Raw genomic sequence first — 19,666 nt, forward strand, 5'->3', positions numbered from 1 at the left:
CGCCAGCAACACTGGGCTCCAAGCCAGCAACCTCTGGGCTCAAGCCAGTGGCCAGGGGATCATTTCAATGATCCCACGCTCAAGCCGGCAACTCTGCAGTCAAGGTAGAGACCTCAGGGTTTCAAATCTGGGACCTCAGCATCCCAGGTAACGCTCTGTCCACTGTGCCACCACGGGTCAGGCAAGGGGCACAATTTTCGCAAAGGCCCTGTGGCGACTGTGTGCATGGAGTGTTTCAGAAACAGCAAACGGCCAGCAGGAAGGCAGGGGTCGTCGCACTGTGGAAGCAGAGGGGACAGAGAGGGCCTGCCAGCACCAATGTCCTTGCTGGTGTCCCCGGGGCCTTGGACAACTGGATCCAGGTAAGCCCCCTCCTGAGCCCTTTTCCCAGCAACTGAGGTCACTGGGGCTCCTTCCTAAGGCCGGTGGAAGGGAGGGTTGGCTCATCACAGCAGTGCTGCCCTGCCCCAGCGCCCACCAAGGCTCCTGCACCTGCCACTCTGGTTCCTGGGCCCTCCACAGGCAGGGTGGGGCACTCGGACTCCTAAGTCTAGGAGTGGGGCGTTGGGCACCGTGGGCATCCTCCTGGTTTTAAAGAACTTCTGATGAGGTGGTTTCTGGTGACTCAGGGGGGGCTGTCTGGAGAGCAGCTCTGGCTACTCATCTCCTTCTGAGAACTTGGCAGGGCCTCTGAAGTACCACCCAGCTGTCCTGGGCCCCAGTGCTGAGCTTGTCCTAAACACCAGTGTTCCCTGAGGATCATGCATGTGATCTTAACAGTCTCAATTATATAGAAAGCAGGGGACAAACATTTATGGAGAACTGTGTACTGAGCACTTCTGCGCATATTTAGTAACTCTAATCCTTACCACAGCTGTGCTTGAGAGATATTATTATACCTATTTTATGAACAAGAAATAGATTTGAGTTTTACCCAAAGTCACCCAATAAGCAAATGTTAATTTTAGTTAATAGAAGCCCATTTAAGTGATTGCTGGGAGCCACGTAGCCAGATCCAGTACCACTGGCAGGGTGGGGGTGGGGGTGGGGGGAGTAGGAAGGCAATGAAGAAATGCAGAGACGACTTTTAGCTTTGATCTCCTCACAGCAAGGGTCAAACTTCTGGCCAGAGAGGTTGGCCTGCATGTTGTCCCTGCAAGCTCTCTGGACCAGGTTTTCAAAAGGTCAGGCAAAGACTTCTGCCCCAAAATACCTTCAGCAAGAGGCTTCTGATCTGAACAGACCCCCCCCCCCCCCGGCCACATTTGAAGCTGTCGTCTGGCTGGGTACTTCCTTTTCACCGAGGGAGAGTGGTAGGGGGCAGGCTGGGGTGGAGGAAGGGATTCCTCTAGTTGCATCAGCTCTGCTTGTGACCTCTGATGTTTACCTTCCCCGCTGGCATATAAACCAAACACACAGAAACTCTGTTTCCTGGCTTAATAAAACAATAGGGGCAGCCAGGTAGGTCAGGAGAAAACGGGGGCTTCCGTGAAGCGGAGGTGGGGGTGGGGGACTGGAGGCATGCTCCATAAGAGCCCCCCACCCCTTCGGCTGCTCAGCTCCTCAGAACTGGCTCCTGTTCCTGCAGGCCCTGCCTGGACACCCTGAGGAGGATCTCCTGACCCTTGCGACACCGGTCAGTAGGCAAACCAGCCCTTGAGCACCTATTTAAGCAGTTCTTACAGGGCTGTGTGGTGAGTCTTACCGATATATACTGCCCTTTTATTTCCGAAAAGGCTGAGAGCCACGGAGCTTGTGCGTGCGCCAACCTAAGGATGGTGTGAAGGTTGGGCCTATCTGTAGTCAGTGTGCAGGGAAGGGGGGGGGGGGCGCATCCAGTGATTTGCTCAGCAAATACTCAAGACTGGGTCGGTACCTGGGGCCAAGGGGGAGGGCAGTGAGCAGCAGGTGGCCATTGCACACCTCAGCATTCCCAGCTGGCTGGGTGACTGGGCAAAATACAGGCATCTCTTGAATCTATTTCCCAGCCACAAAAGGGCCTTTTCCTGGGACCCAACCATCGGAAGTTCCACCTGCTCTTCTCTGCTCCTTCCCTCTCCCTGTTCCTCCTCCACAGCTCACCAGCTGTTTGGATTCCCGAAGTGCCCCCTAATTCCGTCCTGTCTCCCCCAGCCTTTGCACCAGCAGCAGCAGCAGCAGTCCCTTGTCCTCGTCTGTCCTGCCCCGCCCTCCCCACTCTGCATGTCTGGCACTTATCCCTTGATACCATCTCACCCAGCCCCCGTGTTTTGTGTTTTTTCCCCATCATTGTCCTTATCCAAGTGATCATCCTTCTTTGTTCACGTTTTGTCTCCTCTTTCCGTTAGGAGACAGGGAGGGCCGCGACTTCGTGTCGCCGGCTCCTGTGTCGCACGCAGCACACGAGACAGTTCAGAAATAACCTGGTGAGGGAACGCGAGAATAAATGAATGAGTGAAGGACGAAGGCATGCAAGCAGGTGTCTCTGGCCGGGACAAAGGCCGTGGAGGCAGCGAGGGGCCCGGGGACCCGAGGAGAAGGCACCCCCGCTGCAGAACAGAGCCAGGGCTCGGCCCGCACCGCCTTTGGGCCAGCGTGGCTCTCAGAAGGGGGCGGGGGCAGGGGGAGGTCCGAGCCCGGCCAAAGGCCAAGTCCGCGGGGGGTTGCGCAGGAAGCTACTTATATACCTACGACCCGCCGCCGCTGGCCTCTAGCCCCGCCGCCGCCAGTCAAGTCCAGGGACGCCAGGTCAGTTAGCGGGGCCGAGTGCGGGAGCCGGGCCGCGGGGGACCGAAGGGACAAGGCAGGGGGCCGAATGCGAGCGGACACTTGACTGTCCGCGTCGGAACTGGCAGTCGCTGCCGCTTAGGATCCTGGGACTTGTAGTTCTCGGTTCCTTGCAGAGGCCCGCTGGCGAGCTCCGGGACGTGGCGCGCCGTGGAGGGGTGAGGAACTACATTTCCCAGAAGGCCGGGAGACGTTGAGGGGGTCACCGGGAAAGCGCCCCGGCGGGCGGCGCTTCCCGGGCGCCTTGGGGCCGGCCCTGGGGGCAGGTGGCTGCCGCGAGGCGCCCGCGTGGTCCCTGCAGAGGCGGTCCCCTGGTTGAGACGACCTGGGGGCCCCGGGAACGCAAACCTATGAGCAGCTCGGTGGCTGGGCCCGACTGCTGCGGAGGCCTCGGCAATATCGACTTTAGGAAGGTACTGACCCGGTTAGGCCGCGGCGGGTGCGGGGAGAGGGATCCCGGCGGCCGGGCACCGCCTCCAACGCCTGGTGGGTGGGTCCTCCGTTGCCAGGTAACGGGGGCGGGGCTGTGGCGAGGGGCGAGGGAGCTGGTGCGAGGGCGAGTGTGAGTGCGTGCGTGGGTGCACTCGGGATTGTGCGTGCGTGGGTGCACTCGGGATTGTGCGTGCGTGGGTGCACTCGGGATTGTGCGTGCCAGGGAGGAGGGGCTCCTGAGGTTGTGTCTGCGTTTGAGATTTCGTAGTCTGGGACTGTGATGTGAGTGCGAGGTTCAGTCTCAGGTTGTGAGCGTGAGTCCGAGGTTGAGTCTGAGGTTGTGAGTGTGAGTCTCTGTGTGAGTCTCTGAGATTGTGAGTCTGAGATTGTGTGTGAGTCTCTGAGATTGTGTGGTCAGAGTTGCTCCTAGAGTGTGTTCTGGATCCTGTGTGTGAGTGTGTATGAGCAACACACAGATGTGACGGAACATGTGTGAGTGTGAAGGAGGCATGTGTGTTTGGGAGTGTGGATGGTGGCGCCTGTTAATGTGTGGGACTGGGTGGTAGGGTCCTTAGCCAGCTGCAGAATGTGGCCTCTTGGTCCGTGTTGTGAACCTTTACAGCCTGTAAAGCATTGTGCTGGGATGGGATGGGACAGGCCCTGCTGTCTGGAGTCCGGCTGGCCTGAGGTGGCAGCCCCTTAGTGAGGTCATGAGCCAGACAGTTTGCCTTTTCAGGACATCTCTCCCCAGGACCCTAATTCCAAGGAGTTTTCCTCTCCTACATTCTCCCTTCCACCAAAGTTTCCTCTTAGATTTTTCATGTACTTTTTTCATCAATCGGCCACTCTCCGTGGAGCCATCAGATGCATCTTTGCCTAAAGCAGCCTTTAGTCTAGTTCATTCTTTCCCTTTCATCATTCACTGATCCGGTGATCTTTTTTTTTTTTTTTTTTTCATTTTTCTGAAGCTGGAAACGGGGAGAGACAGTCAGACAGACTCCCGCATGCGCCCGACCGGGATCCACCCGGCACGCCCACCAGGGGGCGATGCTCTGCCCCTCCGGGGTGTCACCATATTGCGACCAGAGCCACTCTAGCGCCTGGGGCAGAGGCCACAGAGCCATCCCCAGCGCCCGGGCCATCTTTGCTCCAATGGAGCCTTGGCTGCGGGAGGGGAAGAGAGAGACAGAGAGGAAAGCGCGGCGGAGGGGTGGAGAAGCAAATGGGCGCCTCTCCTATGTGCCCTGGCCGGGAATCGAACCCAGGTCCTCCGCACGCTAGGCCGATGCTCTACCGCTGAGCCAACCGGCCAGGGCTGATCCGGTGATCTTGATTGAGAACTTGGACGTGGAGCCAGCCTGCTTCCCCCAAGCTTTCCTTTTAGCAGGAAGACAGACAGACAGCCTGGGAACAGCGGACGTTCTGAAGGGGATCAGACTGGCCAGTGTTTCAGGGAGTAGCTGGTGGGAAGGTAGGCTTAGAATTTCCCGATCGCTGGTGTCCTGCCTGTGAGAAGGTGACCTAAGGCCTGAGCGCTAAGCCAGTGGGACCAGATGCTCTTGGGGAGGCATAGCAGGGCAGAGGACACAAGAGGAAGCCCTTGCCTGTCGAAGGCTAGCATGTGGCCTGGAAGGAGTCAGGACTAGTGGACGTGGATGGGTGGGAAGCAGAAGATAGAAAGATGTCTATTATTAGTAGATTAGTATTAGTATTAGTAAACTCTTCCTTAAGAATAACATGTTATTAGATGAGTGACAGATCGTAGAGCAGGGGTCCCCAAACTTTTTACACAGGGGGCCAGTTCACTGTCCCTCAGACCATGGAGGGCCAGACTATAAAAAAAAACTATGAACAAATCCCTATGCACACTGCACATATCTTATTTTAAAGTAAAAAAAAAAACAAAACAGGAACAAATACAATATTTAAAATAAAGAACAAGTAAATTTAAATCAACAAACTGACCAGTATTTCAGTGGGAACTATGCTCCTCTCACTGACCACCAATGAAAGAGGTGCCCCTTCCGGAAGTGCAGCGGGGGCCGGATAAATGGCCTCAGGGGGCCGCATGCAGCCCGCGGGCCGTAGTTTGGGGACCCCTGTTGTAGAGTATAGCTCAGGCATTTTTACAAAGTGGATATTTCCAGGTAATGATCATGGTGGATCATCAGCACCCTCTAGGGAGCTGCCCTTTGGAGGATGTTTGTATTGATGAAGTTCTTAAAATATTAATGTCCTGGCCAGTGGCTCAGTGGATAGAGCGTTGGCCTGGTGTATGGATGTCCTGGGTTCAATTCTTGGTCAGGGCACACAGGGGAAGCAACCATCTACTTCTCTCCCCCTCCCTCTTCCCCTTCTCTCTCTCTACCCCTCCCACAGCCAGTGGCCCCAGGACCTGAGGAGAGCTTGGTTGGTTTGAGCATGTCAGCCTCAGGTGCTAAAATTAGCTTGGTACTCGAGCATCGGCCCCAGATGGGGTTGCTAGATTGATCCCTGTCAGGGCACATGCAGGAGTCTGGCTCATTATCTCCTCTCACCTAAAAAAAAAAAAAAAGAATCTTAAATTCTCAATGACCGTTAGAGACTCTGGGTGCACATGGTCAGTGGTGGGACTGTGATTCATGTTTTCTAGCACAGCTAATCTCAGATGAAAGGGGCATATGCAATGCCAAGAAGGAATCCTCAGCATTGCCCGGCTTCGGGTGGATTCTTCATGGACAAGTGGCTCATTGTCACGTGAAGCGGGGGAAGCCTTCGAGCCACAGGGCAGAATGCAAGGGGGCCAGGGGGCCGAGTGCAGGCCCAGCTGGGGGGTTAGGGTCCTCCTGTCTCGGGTACCTGAGCAAGGCCTGTGTTAGTAGACTTAGAAGCAGGAGTTGAGGACCAGCAAGGCACAGGGGGGAGATGAACTCACTGTGTGCTTTCTCCCTTTTTTGGATCTGATTGGCCTGTGCCGTTGGAGAGAAGAGGGACTGGGCACAGTGACCCTAGTGGACTTCTCTCCACAGCTGCCCTTGCTGGTACAGTTAAGCTTCCTGTTGCCAAGGGATGCACCTTCAAAAAAAAAAATAAAACAACAACATACAACATGATGTATTTATTTTATGTGGTAGCTCTTCTCCCTCCTCGACCAAAAGCTCTGGTTCTACGAGGTGTCAGTGTCTGGCCTGAGCCAGCTTCAAGGTGGTTCCTCAGCCCGTGGCCCCTGAGCTCAGGGTCTCAGTGTGCTGGCCCAGCGCTGTCCAGCAGGAAGATAATGTGTCACATTTATTATCACTTAAACTCGGCTAGTAGCCACATTTTAAAAACTAAAAAGAAATTGGTGAGATTACTACTGGGTTTTTTTTTGTTTGTTTGTTTGTTTTTAAGTGAAAAGCGGGGAGGCAGAGAGACAGACAAATGCATGCTCTCTGCCAACCGGGATCCACCCGGCATGCCCACCAGGGGGTGATGCTCTGCTCATCTGGGGCATTGCTCTGTTGAAACAGGAGCCATTCTAGCACCTGAGGCAGAGGCCATAGAGCCATCCTCAGCGCCCGGGTCAAGTTTTGCTCCAGTGGAGCCTTGGCTGCGGGAGGGGAAGAGAGAGAGAGAGAGAGAGAGAGAGAGAGAGAGAAAGGAGAGGGGGAAGGGTGGAGAAGCAGATGAGAGAGAGAGAGAGAGAGAGAGAGAGAGAGAGAGAGAAAGGAGAGGGGGAAGGGTGGAGAAGCAGATGGGCACCTCTCCTGTGTGCCTTGACTGGGAATCAATCCCAGGACTTCCACATGCCAGGCCGACGTTCTACCGCTGAGCCAACCAGCCAGGGCCACTACTTTTTTTTAAAACAAATTTTATTTAACCCAGTATATCAAAGATGGTATTTCATCGTGTGACACTTGATCACCACCTCAGGTGGCAGGAGGCTGCTGTGTTGTACTGAACCGTGCAGCTGTTGGGGACAGTGCCCTTAACAGCTGTCTCTGGGCTCATTCCATTTGGTACAGAGTCTTGGTTTTGCTTTTAACTTAAAAAAAAAAAAAAAAAGAAGTCACCTGCTGGGGTGTGGAGTGTAGCTGCTGCAGCCTCACTGACCTAGGCTTTCTCCCCGTCCTCGCTGTGGGGCTCCAGAGCCTTCCTCCTCTTCAATGTGACAGCAGCAGGAAGCAAGCTGACTGTGGGTGGCCGGGGGCAGGGACTGCCAACTTGTCCGTGGGCAGGAGCACCTCCAGGACTCAGACGACTGCTCCAGGGGGGCTTGGGGTGCTGGTTTCTTGGAGGACCCAGGCCGGCGGGGCAGTGAAGGTGGGAGCCTTTTATGCCCATGTCTAGGTCCCTTTTCGGTGTGGACTCCCCTGCTCTCCTGAGCAGATGGGTGCTGTCACTCAGGGTAGGTGTCAAGAGGTGCCCTTCAGTTTCTTGATCTGTGAAATGGGGATAAATGGCTCTGGCGAGGACCCAGGTGAGGTAAGTCTGCAGGGGAGCTTTATACACGGTCAAGTGTGCCCCACCGGTGGGCGGTCTTCAGAAGCAGAGCCTCTGTGTTCAGGGGCTTCGAGGCCACCTGTGACCTGGGAGGCTGATGGTGGCAAAATGTCTGTGGCAGACAGGGCGTTTCTTCATTGCTTTTCAGGGCATGATGTTTGCTGCTATACAAAATTGTTTTGTTTTGTTTTTGTGACAGAGAGAGGGACAGATAGGGACAGACAGACAGGCAGGGAGAGAGATGAGAAGCATCAGTTCTTCATTGCAGCTCCTTAGTTGTTCATTGATTGCTTTCTCATATGTGCCTTGACTGGGGGGGCTACAGCAGACCAGGTGACCTTTGCTCAAGCCAGTGACCTTGCACTCAAGCTGGTGACCTTGGGGTTTTGAACCTGGGTCCTCCAGGTCCCAGTCCGATGCTCCATCCACTGCGCCACCGCCTGGTCAGGCTACAGAACTGTTTTTAAAAATCTTCTGGTGTTGCCTGACTGGTGGTGGTGCAGTGGGGGGGGGGCGCGACCTGCGATGCTGAGGTCCTGGGTTCGAAACCCCAAGGTCACCGGCTTGAGCGCAGGCTCACTGGGCTTGAGCGTGGGCTCTCTATTTTCCTGTTTTCAATTTGATTGATGTGGGGGGTCTTTTATTTTTTCCTACTTTGTGCTTTGAGTTTAATTTACCCCCACTATCACTTAACTTCTTTAGGTCGAAGCTTCTGTTACTGATTTGAGGCTTTTCTTCTTCATTCATGCAGGCTGTGCACTTCCTAATTCTTAGCCTTCTCTCCCACCATCTCTGAGATGTTGAGTCAGTTCACAATACTTTAAAACTTCCCTTTCAGACTTCCTCTTGACCTGTGTGGATCGTTACACTTTAACAAGGTATCTTTCCGTTGTTGATTTCCAGTGTAATTCTGTTGCGGTGTTTTATAGCATGCTTTTGTCGCTGTCTTCTTTTCCACTTAACGTTTGTTTTATGGCCCAGAATGTGCTCTAGCTTGGTACCTGTTCCATGTGTGTCCAAGAAGAATGTGCCTTCTCCTTCTGTTATTGTGGGGTGTTCTGTGAACATAAGTTAGTGCAAGTGGGTGGCGGTGGTACTCAGGTCAACACCATTTTTTTATTTTTTATTTTCGCCTTTCTCCTCAATCAGTCACTGAGAGAGGAGTATCCAGGTCTCCGACTGTAATTGTGAATTTGACTGTCTCACTTCTTAGTTCTGTCCGTTTTTGTCATGGGTTAGCCTCAGTTTTTATTTATTTATTTATTTATTTATTTTGTATTTTTCTGAAGCTGGAAGAGAGACAGTCAGACAGACTCCCGCATGCGCCCAACTGGGATCCACCCGGCCCGCCCACCAGGGGCGAGGCTCTGCCCACCAGGGGGCGATGCTCTGCCCCTCCAGGGCGACCAGAGCCACTCTAGCGCCTGGGGCAGAGGCCAAGGAGCCATCCCCAGCACCCGGGCCATCTTTGCTCCAATGGAGCTTCGCTGCGGGAGGGGAAGAGAGAGACAGAGAGGAAGGAGGGAGGGGGGTGGAGAAGCAAATGGGCGCTTCTCCTATGTGCCCTGGCCGGGAATCGAACCTGGGTCCCCCCGCACGCCAGGCTGACGCTCTACCGCTGAGCCAACTGGCCAGGGCCTAGCCTCAGTTTTTAAATCTGAAAAATGGGCACACAACACAGGGTTGTTGCAGGGGCTGAATAACAGTTGCAATAGCTAACTAGCACCTATCAAGTTCCTCTGCCTGCCAGACGCTACTGAGTGCTTTCCTTGCGATTTAATCCTCCCAGTGGTCCCACGAAGGAGGCGCCACTGTTGTTCAAAGTTTACGGACGGCACGTGACATGCCCAGGCTTACAGAGAGTGTCCAGTCTTGGCCAAGTCTGGGGCAAGCTTTGTTTCGGGACCGTTCTCTGCCCTGCCTCGTGAAAGCCTTTTGGCAGGGCTTGGCGCCTGGTCACTTCCCAGGGAAGGTCAGCGGGCTTGTTGTTATCGTTGCCTTTAACACATAAGCATGTCTTTGAATAAATATAATACTCAGTAGTGTCAACCGAAGGGGGTCTGTGGGGGCCTTGAGGGTGACTTTGAGGGGAAGGGGTCTGCAGTTCACAGTCACGTGGAGGAGAAGAGAGGGGGGACCCCGGGGAGGAAGGCGAGGCCCAGCCTCAGGTCCCACTCCCGGACGGTGGCTCACTTTGCGGCCTCACCCCCTTGGGAGCATGGGAACCATCTGAGCCATTTTTGACCGCAGCCCTGGACGCAGTTGTTGAACGAGGAAGAATGAATAAACATCTTTCCCTGTCCTGAAGGGATTTACGGGTTTAGGGGATTAGAGCAGCTGCTGGCCATTTCATTTTATTGTGGGATTTGGAAACACGTCAAAGTCATGTTTTTCCAGAAAGTGTCTGTAGCTGATCACTGTCACATGGTGACATTTCAACAAGCTTCCTGCCCTAAGATGGTCTGCACCTGACCTGGGGTGGCGCGGTGGGTCAAGCGTTGACCCGGAACGCTGAAGTGGCTGATTCAAAACCCCGGGCTTGCCCAGGTCAGGGCACACACGAGAAGCAGCTACTACGAGTTCATGCTTCCCGCTCCTCCCACCACCTCTCCCTCTCTCTTTCTCTCTTCAATAAATAAAATCTTAAAATAAAGAATCAAAACACGATGGTGTTCAGGGCTTGCTTAACCTTCCGTTTCCGCGTGGGCAGTGTCTTCTTCTGGTGGTTCCTTAGCTGGCATGTGTCCCAGTGGGCCCTCCCAGAAAGAGGGGAGGTGTCCGTCTGTGTTTGTTAGCCTTAAGCAGAGTAGGGAGGGGACAGCACGACTGGGCCCTGAAGCACCTCGGAACCTGGTGTTTCACACCTGTTCTCCTGCCGTCCAGGGTGTGACCTCTCAGGGGGTGGGTGGGGGGACAGTCTCTTCACCCCCTTCTACCCAAGGGGAACCCCGCGCTGAGGTAGGTCACGGGAGGCCTGCTTGTGTCTCTCTCGGAGGCTGGAAGTTTCCTGATTGATTCCAGCCTGTACTGTGAGCTGATGACTGACCTTCTTTCTAGACAAGTGCTCCCCCCTCACCCCCCAGTGCAGAGCAGTGAAGATGAGGTCAGGGAGTGGTTGCCTTAGTATTCAATAGGAAACATCTTCCAGGAAAAACACTTGGGCTTGTTAATTTAGTCGTTTTCAGACACGGGGCTTCTAACCCAAAGTTGGCCAGTTCATTTTGCCTGAATCAGCTGAGAATGCCAGGGACATGTGGGGCGTTCCGGGGACAGGGGCTGTGCTGCCGAAGATACATTCTGCAGTGATGGTGGGTCCTGCTGGAGGCCCCCGGCCCCCTCTGGCCCCCGTTCCCGCCCCCACCCGTCTCTCCTGCCCTTTGGTGTCTCTGGTGTGTGGATCTTGCTTGTGATCGATACGACTTTGACTCCCTGGGCCCTGCTGTTTGTTCCGATGTCACTATGTGACCCTGGGTGCTGTTGACCAGTGGTCAGTCATTCTTTTGAAGTGTCCTGAAATCCCTTGCTATGAGCCACTTCCTCACTGACCCTTACCATGGGGTTGCAATAGCTGAGCCCACGTGCTGGACCGAGGGGTGATTCCTGGTGGTGGTAGGTGGTATGTCTCCTCTTCAGGCACAGAGAGCCCTGCGGTCTGTGGCCTCGGAGGGGGGTTCCCTTAGAATTACCTGGTAGAGGACTTCTGCTACTCTAATAAGCGGGGGTGGAGAGGGTAAGGGCAGGGAGACACTTCCCTTAGTGAGGTGGTCAGCAGGGGTAGCTGAGGGATCTCCGGCTCTGCTCACATCTGACCCTGTATTTTTTTTTTTGGTTCTTTGCTGCCAGTCCAGTTAGAGGGTGGGTTTGGCCTGGAGTGGGGAGCCTGCTGGGGCTCCCCCTGCCCCCTGGAATGCGCTGTGAGCCATTACTCATTCTTTTCCGCTGAGCAGGCCCTTTGCCAGGCAGCACAAGTCCCCCGTCACTCTCAAGGTGACCAGAGGTACCTGATATGCCGCGGAGACAGCTTGGCCCAGGGCACTGGGACTCCAGGGGAGGTCAGGGTTCCCTGTTTTGAGCTATTCCGCCCCTAATTGGGAGGGAGACCTGCCCAGATGTTCGTTGCTGCCAGCTTCAGCCAGCGTTAGCTGGTTTACCTTTCGGTGCCTCAGTTTCCCTCCGCCTCTGCTCGCACAGTGTAAGAAGCGTTTTTCTTCTTTCTCATCTGCCTGGTTTCCCTGGGACTTTCTCGTCCTTGTGCCTCTGGGAGCAGCGGCTCCCAGTCCTGACAGAAAGCCCCCCCCCCCCCCCCGTCTCTATCAGGAATCTGGAGTGCTGGTCTGGGCTTAGGTGGGCTCTGCTCTCTGCCTGGGCTGGGGGGGCTTTCCCCAGCCCCCTGGCCTTCATATCTGCAGAGGAGGTGGAGAGCAGTGCTTTTCTCTCTGGGTGCTTGAACGGAGGACTCCCTGAGATGAGGAGTGAGAACTTTGACCTTGAGCTGAAGACTCACTGATGTGTGAGCTAGCACTGGGAGGGGCCTCTGCCCTCAGTCTCAGGGATTTATTTGTCCCAGACCCCCTCCCCCAGAGCAGGCCCTCCTTAGTGCATGCTCAGTATCTGTTGAAGAACAGTGAGTCGAAGTCTTTTTATTTTTTTTATTTTTGTATTTTTCTGAAGCTGGAAACCGGGAGGCAGTCAGACAGACTCCCGCATGCGCCCGACTGGGATCCACCTGGCATGCCCACCAGGAGGCGATGCTCTGCCCCTCTGGGGTGTTGTTCTGTTGCAACCAGAGCCACTCCAGCGCCTGAGGCAGAGGCCACAGAGCCATCCTCAGCTTCCGGGCCAACCTTGCTCCGATGGAGCCTTGGCTGCAGGAGGGGAAGAGAGAGACAGAGAGGAAGGAGAGGGGGAGGGGTGGAGAAGCAGATGGGTGCTTCTCCTGTGTGCCCTGGCCTGGAATCGAACCCAGGATTCGCACGCCAGGCCGACGCTCTACCACTGAGCCAACCGGCCAGGGCCGTGAGTTGAATTCTTAAAACTATCTTACACATTTGAGGGGGCAGTGTTGACCCCATGGGCGTCCAGTGGTGAAATAAGGGCCCCATTCCCAGTCCCCAGCGTGCCGTGTTCTTTTCCCAAGAGGTGTGATTCGTACCCAGGGAAAGAAAGCACAGTCCTTAGTGCCCTGTGGGAGAAGTCTGACCCAGGCCCCATCACCCCAGAAAACTCCCTGTGCCCCTCCTGATCAGCACCAGCCTTGCTGGTCAGGCAGCTGTGCCCTCTGAGAACAACCTCCCTGAACCATCTGCCCGGCTCTCCCCTTCCTCCTCGTCCCCAGGACTGGGTACCCAGCTGGCTGTGAGCCTCCGGCCACCATCTGCACCCTCTCCCCAGCTGGGCAGGGCTCCGGGACTCTGTTCTGTACCTCACACTGGACCCTCTCTGCTCTGGCTGAGGTCAGGCGGGGTCTGCGGAGGGCTGGTGTTTCCCGCCCCCGAGGATGTGCGCGTCTCCTCAGCCAGCCCCCAGCTCCCCCCCAGCTCACGGCGATCAGTGACAAAGCCCAGAGAACCCTGGGAGAGTGCAGGCTGTGTGACCACCAGGGCCGTCCCCCAGCTCCCCCCCAGCTCACGGCGATCAGTGACAAAGCCCAGAGAACCCTGGGAGAGTGCAGGCTGTGTGACCACCAGGGCCGTCCCCCAGCTCCCCCCCAGCTCACGGCGATCAGTGACAAAGCCCAGAGAACCCTGGGAGAGTGCAGGCTGTGTGACCACCAGGGCCGTCCCCCAGCTCCCCCCCAGCTCACAGAGAACCCTGGGAGAGTGCGGGCTGTGTGACCACCAGGGCCGTCCCCCAGCTCACAGAGAACCCTGGGAGAGTGCGGGCTGTGTGACCACCAGGGCCGTCCGAGTGGCCGCCTCCGGGCACTGCCACAAGCCGGGAGGGTGCGGAGGACCCGAGCTGTGGCTGGCAGGGTCGAGGGTGATTGCAGGAGCGACTGTTCTACTTCTCTCTGCTGAGTGAGGATTGGACCAGGGCCAGCCATCCACCCTGACTGTGGGACACGCTCAGTGTCGCGACCAGGCGCTGCCCGTCCGCTGATGGACAGGAGGACAGGGAGGAGAGAATTGGGCTCAGGAGAATGGCGGTTCTGACAGAGCGCTCCTTAAGGGGACGCTGGCTAACAATAAAACCCTAGTCAGTAGCGAGCTGGGCCCAGAAAACCCTTGTCGGTAAGACTGCCAAGTGAACTCCCATGGAAGTTTCCGTGTGAAATTTTAGCAAGTGGCAGAAAGAACATGTCCTGCTCCGGGCGTGCTGGCCCTGAGCTCCTCTGTCTGATGCTTTCAGGTCCTTTGGTGGGAGCTGTCGGTGTCCAGGCAGCCGGCTGGGGGGAGGAGCCGGCTGGCTTGTGGAGTGGAGAGTGGAGGTCACAGTGTGGGTGATGGAGCTCAGGGAGGGCCAGGGGTCCCCCCTCAACACCTGGCACCAGGTGCACACCGGGGGGACAGGCAGGCCGCACCAGGTCTCACCACAGGGGACTGAGCTGCGTTCCGTGGGGCCCACCCCTGAGGTTTCCAAGGACCCGAGGAGGCCCCACCCTGCCTTGGTCTGGCCGCCCCGCCTCCTGCCTGTGCCTGGGAACACTGCTGGGTATCTCAGCTTCAAAGACGCCATGAAAATGAGTATCTGTGAAGCCCAGCCTCTGGTGGGCTGGTACATCTACAGCCGGGCCCTCTGTGTCTGGACGGATCGTCCAGTCGTTCTCGGCTGTTCACGTGCAAAACCCTCGTACTGCCCCTGGTCCTGCGGCAGGGAGGGGATCGAGTCCAGGAGCACAGGGGACCAAGCTGTGGCCGGGCCTCCGAGCGGTGCCTGGGGCTCCTGCTTCTTACTGATGACTACACAAGGTCACTGTCCTCTCAGCAAACGCTGACTCTTTGTTGTCAGGCAGAAGATACCAAAGATGGAGGGAAAAATGGCCCCCAGCCTAGGAGAACCATGGGGCTGTGCACTGAGGAGGATGAAGAAGGTGGGGGGCGGGTGGAGGAGATGCCCCGCAGGTCTGGGGGGGGCACAGGGGAGAGAAGGGACTTCAGACACCACGTCAGCCGCAGTGAAAGGGCTAGAGTGCCCTGTGTGGTGTGGGCGATGGGGCAGGAAGGTGCATTTGTCACCTGTCTGAGCGCCGAGGTGCGGGAAGCCCTTTGTGGGCCAGGAGCCTGGCGTGTGCGGGCATGGTGGGGGCGGGGGCGGCTCGGAGCCCCTGGGGTCCACAGCCCCGCCCTGAGGGCAGGCGGGTGGATGTGTTGGAGGGCTTTGAACAGGAGAAGGATGGGATCACCAAGCAGATGGAACCTGTGAATGGGGTGGGGGCAGTGGCCAGGGGCCAGGCAGGCAGGCTTGGTTGGGGGTTGAGATGGGGGCCGGGTAGACAAGGCAGGGACACCGGACCGAGCCGAGGTCGCCCGTCGCCGTCCACGGCTTCATGGGGTACCTGCCCTGAGGGCGGCCGAGCCTCAGCGGCTCTGGCAGAGGCCGGGGTACAGCCTGGGACCAGAGAGAAGGGAGATGGGAGGCTGGGCTTCGTTTGTGTACCTGACGGGTGGGTGTTGGCATGCCAGGTGCCCACAGGGTGCCCAGAGCCTGGGGCACGGCCATGCAGCCCGTGTCACTCTTCTCACTGTTGCCTGAGCGGCTCTTCTTTCGTCATTCATGTATCGATGCCCCTGTGTGCTCCTGGGGCCCCTTTCCCCGGTCATCTCACCCCCGTGTGCACGTGATAATGCACCTTGCGTTCCTTTGCTGGTCCGTCGGTCTCAGGGGACCAGTGCGGACTGGACTGCCTGCTATCCGCATAGCGCTACCCTTGGCCACGGAGAGTGAAAGCTCTGTCTGGAAGAATACAGGCTGACGGGGGAGGCGGCTCAGGCGTGAGAGGACATGCCGGGCTGCATCCTCTGCACTCAGCGGCTTTCCGGAATCTTCCCACTGTCACCCTCAGTGGCTGAGTTACACCAGGAGAGGGTATTGGTGAGGCAAGAATGGCGTGGAGGCTGCTGCCTGCCCTTCCAGGACTCGGGCAGTGTGGGGGCATCTCCTCTCCAGCCCCTCAGAAGGGGGGAGACAAATATTTCTTGAGAGAATGAACTGTATCCTCAAGCAGAAAAACAAAACAAAAAGCACCACAAAAATAGATATTATGGGAAAGATTAGAGCTCTGAGCGACTTTTATTTTGAACTGCATGTGGCGAGTCCCCTAAAGCCTCTAATGCCCTTTTTTTTTTTTTTTTTTTTTTTGATTTTTCTGAAGCTGGAAACTGGGAGACAGTCAGACAGACTCCCACATGTGCCCTACCGGGATCCACCCGGCACGCCCACCAGGGGCTAGGCTCTGCCCACCAGGGGGCGATGCTCTGTCCCTCCGGGGCGTCGCTCTGTTGCGACCAGAGCCACTCTAGCGCCTGGGGCAGAGGCCAAGGAGCCATCCCCAGCGCCTGAGCCATCTTTTTGCTCCAATGGAGCCTTGGCTGCAGGAGGGGAAGAGGGGGGGGGGTGGAGAGGAAGGAGAGGGGGAGGGGTGGAGAAGCAGATGGGCGCTTCTCCTGTGTGCCCTGGCCAGGAATCGAACCCGGGACTTCCGCACGCCAGGCCAACGCTCTACCATTGAGCCAACCGGCCAGGGCCTCTAATGCCCTTTTTAAAAAGGGCAAATACCACTCAAAATGTTAGAGGTGTTTCATCTTTTTTTTTTTCCCCCAAAGAAATTGATGTTGAAAGTTCAGAGGCTCTCTCCTCTTATCCCAGAGAGAAGAGATCTCAACCATGGGCAGTTCTGTCCCCAGAAGACATTTGGGCATGTCTGGAGACATTTCTGATTGTCACAACTGGCAAGAGTTATTGGCATCGAGTAGGTGGAGGCCTGGGGTGCTGCCGAACACTCCACGGTGCCGGAGACGGCTCTGCCGGACTGGCCCAGTCCCCGAGTGTGCGCAGTATGGAGGATGAAACACTATGCTACACAATACAACACATATTGCCACTTGACTGGGTTGCACGCCAGGCTTTATTTAAACACATAGAGAAAGAATACTTACTTAGGCTATGTGATTGGATGTTATTTTCTAAAAATGTATCAATATGCCCCTAGGAGTTCTGTTCAGTTGACCTGCTTATAGACTATCACATGTCGATACAATGTATCTATCGAATAGTTTATTTTAAATTGCGTGGCTTGGCTACTTTAGGAATGAGGCCAGATTTTATTTATCCATTCTTCCATAGACGGACGCTTTTTCACTGCAAGTGTGCACAGACAGGAAGACCTTTGCACACACACACTGGGCACATGCGTGTGACTTTCTCTAGGGCAAGTGCCTGGGTGGAACGGGGGCCACGTGGGAGCCCGTTTCTTTAGCTCACGGCCTTGTTAACACTCAGGACGGTCTGCCATTGCGGGTGCTGAGAAGAGGCACACTCATGTTCCATTTACCTGACTGCTGGCGAGGCTTTGACCTCTTCCCATGATGTCAGGCCCTGAGGTTGGCCCTGGGGTTCTGCGAACACCTCTGCGGGGTCCCAGTCGCAGCACTCGGGTGATGCAGCTATCGGTCCCTGGTCCCCGTGGCTCACTTCCTCTGAGGGCGTTGCGCACCCACCCTCCGGGCGGCTGATTTCCTGTCTAGCACCCAGGCAGGCTGCTCTCTGGCGGCTCGCTGGCCCCGACAGGGCACGACACAGTTGGCTGGGTTTTGGCTCCTCACCTCCAGTTTTTTATGCGATTGCACTGTAGTAGCCTTTGCTGGACTTGGATGTGTCTGAGCCTCCCAGGGTGTTCCAGAGGGTAACTATGAGCTCTGGAGGCTTGTCACTGTGGGCTAGGCGGGGCCGGGAGGGGCCCAGTGGGTCTCCTGCTGACGCCGGCTCCATCCCTGCAGGCGGACCTCTGCGTGATGACCCGGCTGCTGGGCTACGTGGACCCCTCTGACCCCAGCTTTGTGGCTGCCGTCCTCACCATCATCTTCAACCCGCTCTTCTGGAATGTGGTAAGTGCTCTCGCCCTGACCCTGTCCGAGGGCAGGCTGCCCAGACAGGGAGATGGCCGCTCTTTTTCCCTGGATGGCGTTGAATCATTCTTTCTGCTTCTCCACTGAGGTTGGCACCCCGTCAGGGGATGCTGAGCAGGGGAGCCCCTCGCCTTGGGCATCCCACCATGTCTTGGCATGGGCAGAGGCCCCAGGAGCGGGGCTGACCAGATGGGGCTGCCCACCCGTGCCCGGTGTGGGTTTTCTCTTCCCTCTGCCGTGACACAGAGTGAAGCTGCCTCCCACACGTGTTCCATAAACCGATTACTTTTCCTAAGCGAGGCGTTCTGCAGACGGTTCGCACACACTGGCCTGAGGTGTGTTCTTGCTGGGTAGCAAGAGCAGGTCTGTGAGATGTGAAAACGCGCCCCCTGCTCCTCTGCTGGGGTGGAGGACACGGGGGAGATGGGGCTGGTGGGGAGTGGCCATGGCGCTTGCCCCGAGACGCCCTCGCCCCCATCACGGTGCGGGGGCAGCATTTGGAGGTTCTGGTCCGGCTCTCCCCTGCTGTCCTCTCTGGAGGGGCGCAGGGGACAGCAGCTGCTGGCGGTCCCCGGGGCCGCCTGCTTGGGCTTGCTGATGCAGAGCCCTGAACACCCTGTGATCACCCTCGAGTGTGGCGGGAAGAATAAAGCCAGGCTCAGCAAGAGCAACACCCTGTTCCAGACTGTTTTCATTTCAGGTGACAGGACGTGTTTTCCATCTGGTTTACGAATTAGGTCTTTTATCCACCTGGGGAGGTCGGGGGTGGGGGGACAAGGCTGCTCATCTCAGAGAGGTTGCATTCTAAATGCGCCATCGTCCGACTCTCCTATCCGGAACACGCTGGACCGGCCCTGAGGTGGTTGGGCCAGCTTCCAGCGGGAGGGGAATTGAGGGGGCCGGGGAGCTAGAGGTCCAGAGCTGGCTCCGCCAGGCCTCCTGGGACCCCGCTGCCCTCCCGGGAGGCCCACCCCACACGCCTGCAGTGCCCCCGCCCCTCTGGCTGGACTCTGCCCTCCCCAGCTCTCTCTGCCCTGGCACCTGCCCCTCCCACTTGACATTGTCAGCCTCCGCAGCACCAGACAAGGAAGGGTAGGAGGCCGTGGGCGTGGCCCCCAAAAGATGTCTCCGTCCTAACGCTTGGGCCCTGTGAAGGTTACTGTGTATGGAAGATGCGGGGAGGCTGCAGGGGCGAGGTGGGGAGGCTGCAGGGAGGCTGCAGGGGTGAGGTGGGGAGGCTGCAGGGAGGCTGCAGGGGTGAGGTGGGGAGACTGCAGGGGCGAGGTGGGGAGGCTGCAGGGGCGAGGTGGGGAGGCTGCAGGGAGGCTGCAGGGGTGAGGTGGGGAGGCTGCAGGGGCGAGGTGGGGAGACTGCAGGGAGGCTGCAGGGGTGAGGTGGGGAGGCTGCAGGGGCGAGGTGGGGAGGCTGCAGGGAGGCTGCAGGGGCGAGGTGGGGAGGCTGCAGGGGCGAGGTGGGGAGGCTGCAGGGAGGCTGCAGGGGTGAGGTGGGGAGGCTGCAGGGAGGCTGCAGGGGCGAGGTGGGGAGGCTGCAGGGGTGAGGTGGGGAGACTGCAGGGAGGCTGCAGGGGTGAGGTGGGGAGACTGCAGGGAGGCTGCGGGGGTGAGGTGGGGAGGCTGCAGGGGCGAGGTGGGGAGGCTGCGGGGGTGAGGTGGGGAGGCTGCGGGGGTGAGGTGGGGAGGCTGCAGGGGCGAGGTGGGGAGGCTGCAGGGAGGCTGCAGGGGCGAGGTGGGGAGGCTGCAGGGGCGAGGTGGGGAGACTGCAGGGAGGCTGCAGGGGTGAGGTGGGGAGACTGCAGGGAGGCTGCGGGGGTGAGGTGGGGAGGCTGCAGGGCGGCTGCAGGGGTGAGGTGGGGAGACTGCAGGGAGGCTGCGGGGGTGAGGTGGGGAGGCTGCAGGGAGGCTGCAGGGGTGAGGTGGGGAGGC

At 57.4% G+C, this 19,666-nt stretch overlaps 1 protein-coding gene across 7 annotated transcripts in view; it reads left to right on the forward strand.

Moving 5' to 3' along the window:
• Positions 1 to 337: 337 nt before the first annotated feature.
• Positions 338 to 19,666, forward strand: part of PEMT (phosphatidylethanolamine N-methyltransferase) — a 67,931-nt gene continuing 48,602 nt past the window's right edge. Inside the window, exons 1-2 of one of the 7 annotated variants that reach the window (XM_066365061.1) lie at positions 338 to 362; positions 17,595 to 17,702. In XM_066365061.1, the coding sequence (XP_066221158.1) occupies positions 17,610 to 17,702 (93 nt within the window). In that variant the 5' untranslated portion in view covers positions 338 to 362; positions 17,595 to 17,609. Of the gene's footprint in view, positions 363 to 1,456; positions 1,695 to 2,625; positions 2,728 to 2,790; positions 2,925 to 2,985; positions 3,180 to 11,154; positions 11,276 to 17,594; positions 17,703 to 19,666 lie in introns of those variants that run through there. The other 6 variants (XM_066365057.1, XM_066365060.1, XM_066365056.1 and 3 more) reach the window with 6 other exon arrangements.

This window comes from Saccopteryx leptura, chromosome 2 (genome assembly GCF_036850995.1).
Source record: "Saccopteryx leptura isolate mSacLep1 chromosome 2, mSacLep1_pri_phased_curated, whole genome shotgun sequence".
Classification (NCBI taxonomy): Eukaryota; Metazoa; Chordata; class Mammalia; order Chiroptera; family Emballonuridae; genus Saccopteryx; species Saccopteryx leptura.